This window comes from Calidris pugnax, unplaced genomic scaffold (assembly GCF_001431845.1).
Source record: "Calidris pugnax isolate Ruff unplaced genomic scaffold, ASM143184v1 scaffold20, whole genome shotgun sequence".
Taxonomy (NCBI): Eukaryota; Metazoa; Chordata; class Aves; order Charadriiformes; family Scolopacidae; genus Calidris; species Calidris pugnax.
Window position 1 is genome coordinate 27,627,291 of NW_015094510.1, and position 11,556 is coordinate 27,638,846.

Below are 11,556 nucleotides of genomic sequence, written 5' to 3' on the forward strand. Positions count from 1 at the left end.
GGGAGGAAGCAGCGGCGGCCCGGAGGAGCCGGGCCGGCCCCGGGGCGGCCATGGCGGCGGCAGGACGGGAGCGCGCGGCTTCCGCGCCGGCACCGGGGCAAAGTCCCACCGCTTACGCCTCCGGCGCGAACTGCGGCGATTCTCGCAGCCGTCTACGCAGCGCGTCTCCCGCCCCCTTTTGGCGGCGGCGAGGGGTGACCTCGCGCGGGGTTACGCAAAGTGCGCAGCCGTGCGCTGAGGGAAGGGGCCGGGCCGTACGGAAAAGGCGCAGGGCGCCGCACGTCGTCCGGTCAGCTGCCCTCCTGCTGCCTCAGACTGCTCCGTAGGCCGCTGAAAGATCTCTGGTTCCTACATCCAAGCCTTGGCCTAGTTTTCCTGGGAAGGTGGTGCCATGGTGCCCTCCCCGGTTGGGTCTGTGAGGGAATTCTTGCCATGGCTCAGGCCAGGGTGAAGGCTCAGCGCTGCCTGGGCCCCAGTGGGGTCCCTGGGACGAGTTGTGGCGGTGGCATCCCCGAGCAGTCACTACATCCCAAATGCCTTTTTGGGAGGCCTGGGCTGTGAGGGACCGGGCTCTCTGACTCCAGGCAGGGCAAGAGGCATGGTGCCAGGGAAGTGAAGTTGGCAGCTTGGGGTCTCTGCTGGCCACTGGGCTGGCTGGGCAGGACCGTGGAGAAATTCCCAGTTCCTCAGTACTATTTCTTAGGGCAGAAGACCAAGTGCTAAAATCTAGGAATCAGCAAAGGGACAGGAGTGCTACCAGAGGTTTTAACAGGAGGTGAGCGTTCATGCTGAATGACTCAAATATCAGTATGTGCAATAGGAAATTTTGAGATTCCTAAGCAATTATATATTGAACATATAGACTTACTTTGGCTTTCTGCAATGTACACATTGTTCTACGAGTTTTGATTAGGTGCTTATGTAGATTCCCTTTGCCCAATTACACCCAGCCTGGAGAGTGCTGAGGGAATGAGGAAGTAACAGTATTTACTTTGAAATAATTCATTCAAACAGGAGTGGAAATAAATGGGCGAAAGGAGGAAACGTTGTTTACTTCAGATGTGCTTGAGCTAAGATTATTCCTGATGCCTTATGATTTTGTTGCATCAGAGTAAGATCAAAGAGAGATAAGATTGTACTATATAACCTAAACTGGTATATTTTCTTTAAGGAGAGGGGCAGGTTGCGGTGAAAATGTCAAGACCCTTTTCCATGGTGCCCGTCAACAGGACAAGGGGCAATGGGCACAAACTGGAACACAGGAAATTCCATCCGAACATGAGGAAAAGCTTCTTTACTTTGAGGGTGGCAGGGCACTGGAACAGGCTGCCCAGAGAGGTGGTGGAGTCTCCTCTGGAGATATTCAAAACGCGCCTGAACACATTCCTGTGCAACCTGCTCTAGGTGGACCTGCTCTGGCAGGGCGGTTGGACTAGATGATCTCCGGAGGTCCCTTCCAACCCTTACAATTCTGTGGTTCTGTGAGGAGCCTCCAAACTGCCTGTCTATAAGCCAAGTGACTTGAATGTGCCATTTTTCTCTGCTTCAGGTATATAGCTCCTACCTTCTAAGTTAGATTCAATGTTGTTAGAGGGATTCCCTTTACCCATTACAAATACAGCCAACATAACAGTCTTCATAGTCTGAAACTTATCTTTCAAGCTTTATTTCAAATTTTGCTAGTCAACGTAGCTTTTATAGCACCTCTGCTGTGTGTATCCTGTTATACCAAATTTATTTTGTGTCATTGTCCTTTACAATCCAGTATTCTTTCCAAAAAAAAAAAAATATTGCTGTCCCCAGCTAGATTTAGCATAAGAGACCCCACCTGGAGTACTGTGTACAGCTTTGGAGTCCTCAACACAGAAAGGACATGGACCGGCTGGAACAGGGGCAGCGGGGGGGCCCGAAGATGATCAGAGGGATGGAGCACCTCTCCTATGAGGACAGGCTGAGGGAGCTGGGATTGTTCAGCCTGGAGAAGAGAAGGCTCCAGGGAGACCTTATAGCAGCCTTCCAATACCTGAAGGGTGCCTATAGAAGAGCTGGGGAGGGACTCTGGATAGGACCAAGGGGAAACGGTTTTAAATTGGAAGAAAAAAGATTCAGATTAGATTTCAGGAAGAAATTTTTTACTATGAGGGTGGTGAGACACTGGCACAGGTTGCCCAGAGAAGCTGTGGCTGCCCCATCCCTGGAAGTGTTCAAGGCCAGGCTGGATGTGGCCTTGAGCAACCTGCTCTAGTGGGAGGTGTCCCTGCCCATGGCAGGGGGGTTGGAACTAGATGATCTTTGAGGTCCCTTCCAACCTGAACCATTCTATGATTCTATGATTCTATGATTCTATGATTTTTAAAGTGTTACAATTACCTAGATGAACAAGGTGTCTCTACATTTCAGCTGACATGGTTGACCATTTTTCTAGGCAATTTCCTTTAAAACTGTACCTGTCACAGAGGCTGCAGTAACTTTACACAGGTTGCCACTGTGTGATACAGGCAGAATAGCTTTCAATTGTTCTTTGATTACTAGCAAAATAATTGCATTTGTTCAAATATACTGCTTGTAAATATCTTTTTAAATATTGTAATGCAGGAAATAAATCTGAAAGGGACACTCTGTATGTTCTAATGTAAACCTTTGCTGTCACATGCAACTCAAGTAAATAAATACAGAAGTATTTATCCATTTATCAAGGTTTTCTTGCTGATATTAACTGCACTGAAAAGCATTCCCAGAGTTTGACTCCTTTGAAGGTTAGAAAGCCTAATTATTTATTAGTTTTCAAAGAATTTATTTTACTAGTTTAATTCTTGGTATAGGATTATTTATACCAATTTGTCCTTGACCAGTGTTGCCCATGAGTTTAAATAATTTCTGTTCTGTGTGATGTTCACCCATTTTTTGTTGCACCCCCTCCAGCCCTTTTATTTTAGCCTCTGTTGTTACTGGTCTCCTTTCGTAAGACAGGAAGCTCTTACTGTTCTCCTGATGATCCCGCTGAGCCATTTGTGCATATGTTGGTTTGAATTCACCCTTGTTTAACATGGGTGACTAGTTCGCTTCATGTCTTGTACATTAGTGTCTCTAAGAGAAATGTGTGGCCCTGGTACATCCTAGGATTGTATTTGATTTTTTTTTTTTCATGTACACATCAAATTTGTAGCTTCAAATAATTTTGTGATCAGTTAGTAACTCAGATGTCTCTTGTTGCTTCTCATTAATGAAGCCGTTGTTACAAGCAAGAGTTCTTGGTTGCTCCAAACTGAACACAGTAAGCTCCTTCAACTTTGCTTCAATCTCCTTTCATATGGGATTTCCATTCATACACCATTTTAACGAACCAGGCCATTTCCATTAACCAGCTTTACCCCTTGTTGGACGTGTTCCATAGCTCTGTTCCAGCCCTCAGGCTGCCGTGACCCTCAGCACGTTACCCCCTTGCAGAGGTTCAGTTGGCAGAGTCCAAGGTCAGCTCCTTCACTGATAAGGGCAGTTGTGGAAAAGGCTCGTAGCGAGGGGCCACCTCCCCTTTCCCTTGAGAGCCACCTTGAAGCTGGGGCTTTGTGCTGGCCCTTTTCTGTGCCACGCTGCAGCCGTGCAGCAGCTCTATTCCCACCTTCTCACATCTCCACGAGTCTGGCCCTGACCTGGACTCACTGACTTGGCATCTTGGCTTGGCCTCAGACCTGCCTCCTTGCTGTGGCCCTGCTGGGTGACTGCTGGGCTGTGTCTGACCCTCACCACTATCTCCTAACCCCATCTTGACCCTGGCTTGTTGCTCTGCATCCTACTTCCTCATTGGTGAGGTGACTCTTTTCACGTGCCTTGGTATTGCTCCCAGCACACCTTCTGCTGCAGAGCAGCCAGCTCTTGCTGCTCCCTGGTACCCCCAAACACAGAACCCTCCTAATTCTCTCATAATTTCTACATAATATATGCTTTTGGTGGGCGAGTATGAAGAAAATTGGTGGAGCAAATTAGGTCAGGATGCCTTGATGAAATAAGAGTAGCAGAGTGAAATAAAAGAGAGTACAATTACAAACAGTGTGTACCTAACATCTCTCTGAGCCTCACCTTGGCTGTGTGCAAGGTTTTGTTGCTTGTCTCCGTGGCATGTTCATTCAAATGGTTAAACACGTTGCAAGAGGTGCTTCATCTTTCCTATGTATATGTGTAAGCTCTTGCACAGGTGTAATACAAACATCTTTTTATAATTATGTTCTTCAATGCTCTACTATTTTTTAAGTTTGCATTTGTAGGAGGGCAACAAACCACTAGATGGCAAACAATTTCAGCAAGATAATACATGGGTACTAACACAATCTTCTGTACTCTATCATCGAGGCCGTGGAGAGTAGTGCCATGGTGACTTTTAGAAACCTGGGGTGAAGCTGGTGTGGTCCTGCTCCTCCCTGCCTCTCCCTCCCTTTTGCTGCTCTAGTGCCAGATACACGTGCTGTTCATGAGCCAGGTGTGGAGTGGATTCATAAAGATGATCTATGCAAAAACTCACCTGGGGAAAAAAAAGGGGAAGGAAAAAGAAGAAAGTAGTGGTTTCCAGCCTTTTCAGTTCCATCAACCAGCCTACAGGCCCCCTTGTCCAAAACAAGAATATGTATACTGGGAGAACAGCAGTCCCAGCTTGGATTGTTTTATGCTGCTGAGCAAAGATACCACAAATTCTTCTATTTGGTATAAAATTCCAGGGTTCAGGATGCCAAAAACATTGCATATGTATAGCAATTTTCAGCAGATAATTTCTATTAGTTACTACAGGTGATCTGTCTGAGTCCTGGTTTTCTATCTACGAGAGGCATGGCATGAATGCATATTTACAAAATGTAAATCCAGCTGTTTGAAAGAGATTTTTAAAATAACAAATCTACCAAGTAATCAGACTTGTGTATACAAATAACTTTTCTGGTCATTATCAAAGTTCTGTGCAAACATGTGTTTTAACCTGGAATTTCTTGGAAGCCAAATTGTGTCAAATTATCCCTTTCAGTTGAAATACTCAAGATCCAGAGAAAGGACAGGATCCATGGTCCATGTGGAGCTCTCCTTTTGTGATCATCTCCTGCTATCAGCATGGGAGCAGAACCATCTCATCCAGTTTCTTCTCCAAGGTAATGTGGTTCCTGATATCCTAGGATTCCCCACTCTGGTTTTTGGCATGACTCTTTCAGTTCAGTCCTCTGGCTATGGTTTCTCTTTGATTACAAAAGCACAACTAAGTCCTTAAAAAAAAAAAAAAAAGTCAGGAGAGCAGCAGGCCACATTATTTCATTATTTTGTCTTGGCAACCTTTATACAACTGGGGGCAGGAGTGGTCATGTGAGCTGCTGACACAGAACATTTTCTGTGTTTTTTCTAATTCTGTGACCCTGTAAATGACCAAGGTCTTTCTGCCCATCTGCCCCTGACAGTTCAGTTACACAGACCTTAAACTAATTTTAAGCAATCAAACTTAAATAAAATGTCATCATTGATTATGGGAAGCTCGAAGCAGTCAGAAACCAGGGGAGATTCAGTCTGCGGCTGAGCGAATGGGACACAGAGAGTGGGCACTTTGTTGTTACCTTCAGCCGAGGAGCACAGAACTCGAGGGTGGTGAGGTCTGTAGTAACCCATGCTTGACAGGAGGCAGGAATGTGAAGGAAAGGTCATCAACAAAGGAAGGATTAATGGACAGGTGAAACGCTCATGGGGCAGTTGTTTTTATTTTGGGAGTTAAAGTGGTTTGTAAGTCTTTTGGTAAAAGGCAGGTAATCTGAGTACCATCAGAGCGTGTGTGTAGCTGCCAAGCAATTCTGCAGCTACAGGGAGATTTGGGAACATTGGCACTTTGCTGGTAAGGATCCAGTAACTGCAGTGCAGTGGGGCAGGAGAGTGTTTTGTTTGCAATTGCTTTGTCTTTGCTGGTATCACTATAGCACCTGAAGCACAGCGGGAAACAGATAGAAATCTTTGGAGAGGTGGAGCTCTGAGAATAAGCCAGAGCCTGGTGTTATCCACTCAGAGAGGGTCTGTCTTATGACAGGAAGGTGAATTACTGCCATGGAATTCTGCTAAACTGTAAATAATTCATTGCTTCAAAGCCATCATTCTGTGTGAAAATTTACATCTCTGAGTAGGGAATTTTAAAGTTAGTTGTCTCAAAGTCTTGATACTCTTTAATAGAAAGATATGTGAGTTTTTCCATAGGAAAACTTTTCTGAATTTCTGAAATTCTTCTACTTCATGCTATGCATAACATTTCATAGCAACAGCTCTTTCCTCTGACAAATTGAAAAAGTGTTTGGACACTTTAGTGTGGAATTTTCAAAACAAAGCAGAATTTGTCATCACTGAATTAGAGCCAGATTTCCATTGTGAATATTTGTCTCCATCAATAGGGAATCTTAAAGAGTGTTCAAAATACAACTGTACGAGGTCATGAAAGGGAAATCCACTGCAGGCTATTAAATACAATAACCTCATGTCCAGCTCATGTCTAAAGTCCTTGATCTGCAAGTTGCTGGAAGATGGGAAGGTGTTCTTCATCTTCATCTATCCCACTAGGAAGGAATGTATTTACTTTTAGGGGTAGCCCATTGGTTTGAAATGAGAATTAGCTCAATTGCACATGAGAAAGTCTTTAGTATAAAATTCCTAGAGAAAGTGTGATGCACAAAGGTAGTGTACTAAGGCAAGAGGTTTGTGTGTCCACCAGGAGGCACAGCAAGCTAGGGCTCCATCTTGCTCATAGCACTGAACCCACTGCATGAACCAGCAGTGAAGGGAGGCAAAAGTTTTCACCAGATTTTTACATCCGGAAGTAGGAAATTGAGAGATTTCTAGAGTGAAAATAAGAATGTGGAGAACTGGCAAGAAGCTGAAGTAATAAAATGCGTATATGTCAAAATGTTCTCTGGCCAAAGGCTATAATTTCAAAATTTGTTGCTGTTGTTCACAGTCATTGCAAATTGTAGTTGATATGACTGAAAATAAAAATGCTAATCAGTGTATAAAGCAATACTGGGGCTCAGCTTCTTAAGGTACACATCAGCAGTTGTGTAAGAGACCAAATTAGACACCTTCATGTACGTGTGGAGAAAGACAAAGCTTTGATGCTGCAAACATTTATGCATGTGAATGATCCTATCTGTTATATCATAAAAATACAAAAGAGATTCCAAAACCAGCCAGAGGCTTACCAATAATTACTTGCACATTTGGGACTCCTTGGGAATCCAGTTTGTAATAGGCTTACCAGTTATGCTTCTCCTCTGACAGTGTAACTGGAGTCAGAAACAATGATCCATCTCTCTGACACCTTAGGAGCGTGTGTATCACATCAGGAATGTGTACGGTGGTGTTTTCAAAGATGCTGAATTTTGTAATTTTTAAAGTATTGTTATCACAGGCTTCTTTTCTGTCATTTCAAGATCAGGTAATCAGCTAGGAGTTGAAAATCTAAAACCAACCAAAAAAAAAAAGTTCTTTTCCCAGGCTTGTAGAGAATCCTGAATGTAAGACCATGGAAAGGAAATAAAGAGAACCCCTAACTATTATTAAGGCCTCATGGGTTTTTTTTTAATGCCAGTCTCATGACTTTCTGGGAACTGATTTATTGAAAGCCTTGGTTTGGCAATTCTGTGCTTGGCTAGCTTGGGCTTGACCCAGGTCCCCTTTTTTCTTGGCAGCACTTAAAACAGTTGAGATGTAGCCTACGCTCCTTCGTAATCCAAGATTGCTGTGTGCAGTCAAGAGCCCTTAAGCACAGAAAATGAACAAAGTGACCCAAAGCCATGGGGCCTGGCTGGCAGAGCCTGCTGTGGGGCTGGGGTGAGGAGCCAAGGGACCACTTTTCCTTCCCCGGGACCAGCTTCTATGTGGGTTTAGTGCAGCTGACACTCTCCAACTGGGGTTGAAATTCTGTTTTACTTTTAAATCATGCTCGTTTAGCTGGCAAAAATCCGACTGCTGGAAACTCCATTGCGTGGAGAGAACTCGTCTGATATTTCCAGTTCTTCAGCCTTTGTGGGAGCTGCTGCTGCTGCTGCACACCGGCCATCTCCTGCGGCAGGTCACGTCCCGCTGGGACCCTGCAGCAGCAGCGCCAGGCTTTTTCGTGACCCTTCAGCAATCTCAGCAGTAAGGCTGCAATAAAACAATGCTCCCAATGTATTGCGCTGGCTTGGCCTGTCGGCTCTCATTTCGAGGCAGAGCACTCTGCAGGCATGTATATATATATATCATATGGTGGGTCTCTCCTGCACTGCTCCTGGGGCCCTGTGCCAAACTGTGGGCACAAGGTTGCAGTTAGTAACCCAGAGCAGTTCCACCGTCATTGCAAACTGCTGAGGTAGCACTCTACCCTATTACTTTTTTATACACTTCTGTTTTCTATATAGAAACAAGGGTAACAGAATCATGCAGCTCGCAAGCCTTAAAACTGGCCAAATTCTTTGTTTTAAACGGGAGCAGCTGTGAAGTTAGCAGAGTCCTGCTGCATGACACCAGCGCGGAGCTGGGCTAACTGTCACGATGCAGAATATCTAACTTTGGTGTTTATGCCCTATGTCATTAAGCAGGATACTTCTTTTAGTAACCTCCTTAAGAACAAAGGTCTTTTAAAGTTTCATTGGCACATCCTGGTCTCAACTGACTTGCCTGCAGTTTTCAGAACTGGTGTTTGTTGCGCTTGACAGCTTTTATCTGTAGAGCGGTGCCTTACTAAAGTAGAAGAAATTTGAACTATTCAGTTATATAATCAAGAAGCAAACGCTTTTCCAGAAATTATTTGCGGGGGGTGGGGGGAAGAAGTGTGGGCTCCTTCCTGAGCCAGCATTGTTGCAGTCATTGCAGACCTGCTTGTGTCTTTGCCATTTGCTAGCTGGGACTTCCAATTAATTAGACTGAACTTGTTTCTTTTTGTATCTGCCCTTCCTGGGTTAGTAGTTCAGGGTGTGTGTATGAAAGATTGAAGTCCCTGGCACTGCAAACATGGGAATAGTTTCGTTCAAAGGAATAGTCTTACTGCATGAAAGGTCAAGATGTCATCACACAACAGCAGATCAAAAATACTTGCATTTTTACATCTGTATTAGTACAAAATGCTCAAATTTTACCAAAGCAAAAATACTTTGATTCAAGCACAGAGTCACAGAGTTCCATGCTTTTGTTGGAGTGTATTATATATGAATACAACAGAAGTTAGCAGTTATAACAGCACCCCCTACACAGCAGTGCACAACCTGTGTCAGGGTGTGCCTGTCCCTCATGCAGATTTCAGCCTCTCAAGCAGCTCGTGTGACACCTGCAGAAATACTCAGGGGCAGCCCATGGGCAGGTCTATCCATCCATCCATCTATACCGATGCCCAAAACCGAGCACCACTGTGAACCAGCCTCTGGGGTGTGTGGTTGCTCGCTCTCCTGTCACCGTGTTCTAGCAGCTGGCTCGACATTGCACAGCTGGGTCTATGACTGATAGAGTGTATTCTAGAGGAAGAGCGTAGAGCATCCCTCAGCTGAGATACACTCACTCAGACCACATATGAAACCAGAATTACCCACATCCTTCTCTGCACTATCAATGTCTCAAGTGTATCTCCCTCTGTTTCGCAAGAAAAAAATCTGGGGAAAATCCTGTGATGCCTTCCCATTTTGTTGCTAGAGCTCTAACGTCTTGTATAAAGAAGTATAGGGTCCCAGCTTAATTTAGGGTAAACAGTATCTTGTAATCCATCCTTCCCTGATTTGCTGAATTGTTTATCTTTCTTCTTCCACAGATTTGTTAGTGTCTTTGCCTACTGTATAGGAAAAATGCCAGTCCAGTGGTTTAGATTTCACTGAATCTGGAAAAATTTAGACTGCCAGTTCTGCAAACTGAAATGCATTGTAAGCAGTTCTTCAACTAAAATCATCAGGACAACTCATGAGACTCACAGGTCTTGAGAGGCTAACTTTACTCTGTATTTTAACTTACTGCAATAGAATGTAGTGAGCCTTTGAGCAATAGATTACATTAGATACTACATGTGATAAATGATTTTTCCTCAAACAGGATTCCAATTAGAGTTTACAATTTATTAAATGAGTAAAGACAAGCAAACAGCGCTAGGTGCACCGCGAGTCTCCGCTCAACCAAGGCACACACGTGCAAGTCCCGTTTTGGGTTTATATCGCTTCTCCTAATACATATTCATACAAAGGTTGGCCTATGCTAATGATCGGTGTGTCTTCTTTGTCGCATGGCCGCCTCACCTTATGGAATCTTCTATGAGTTTTCCTTGGCTGGCCCCCAGGATGACCCCCGACTCCAGGCGTGCGCCCCACAGACCCCTCCCGCTCAGCACCACTCGGCCAGTAACAAAAACTACTTTCCTTAGGGGTTCTTACAAGAAACAGAAACTACATACATACAATCCCGCTTCTCCCAAGCCCATGGTCATACAAGGACAAACAGAACAGTTAAAGATATTAACACAAATCAGATGAACACATTTCACACTACACAACTACTTTTGTAACTGATTTCTGAATATATTAAGATACAGATTAGCAGGTTGAGTGTCTTAAACTGATAAAGAAAAATGTTAGCAATTAAAAATATCTTCCAGTGATTTTGAAAACATGACGAGAAGCAAATGACATCTGGTTATACCAATACCTTGAAGAAGGCCTGAACCTTCCATATAGGATTGCTCTAAAGGCTCTAGTCTTGAGGAAGAAATTTCAGCAGCAGTTCTCATGTGGCAAGGTGAAGAAGTGAACACAGGATGCACCCACATCTCACTGCAGGTCACAATGCAGCTGCTGGTTTTATTCACAATATCTAGATTAAAAGCCCCTGTGCAGACTTTGGGCGTATCTTCATTTTACTTGTAAAACCACCGTAACAATACAGCCTCCCTCACTGTATTTTCCAGGATGTGGTGTTTCAGTGTTATCATAAAACTACTAATGAAAAGACACGTAAGCAAAAATGCTGTGTTCTGCTCTGCTACCATTAGCAGTAGTAGTGTGACTGTGCTACTGTTGAAAAATAAGCAGGTTACAGTGAGAGCTGGATTCTCTTCTTCCATACTGAGTTGTATAGTGGGACTATTTTGTACATGTAGGAAATTGAATACCGAAATGCGCCTTTGCAAATATACTGAACTTTAAAGACTCTTGGGTGGAACTGTGATGGACTCTTCCACAAGAACGGTAGTGCTTTCGAGGATCTTAACAGTTGGCAATTGCATTTTAAGTTAAAAATGTTAATTGCTAAGCAGAGCTATAAACAGGAATCTAACTCCCTATTTTATGGTCTGTTGCATTTGCAAACAAGGTTTTCTGAGCCCCAATAGTTGTACAGTAACACCCGAAATGGGTCTCTGCATAAATGAATTTCCCAATAGCCTAAGTTGCCTAGCAGAACTGACTTCCTACAAAAATGAAGGATTTTCTGAACGGTTGTGTAACATGTATTTCTTACATTCTCCTAAAGGGAAATAAAAAGAAAGAGGGTGTTCAGAGCAATTACTTGCTCTTCAGTAGTCTCTTTGAAACTTTGCTTTACAGA

General features: G+C 44.0%; 1 protein-coding gene across 1 annotated transcript in view; it reads right to left on the reverse strand.

The window, feature by feature from the left end:
• FDX1 (ferredoxin 1) overlaps window positions 1-129 on the reverse strand; it is a 15,479-nt gene extending 15,350 nt beyond the window's left edge. Inside the window, exon 1 of the mRNA XM_014965758.1 lies at window positions 6-129. Within this exon, the coding sequence (XP_014821244.1) occupies window positions 6-52 (47 nt within the window). The 5' untranslated portion in view covers window positions 53-129. The remainder of the gene's footprint in view (window positions 1-5) is intronic.
• Between the last annotated feature and the right edge of the window lie 11,427 nt (window positions 130-11,556).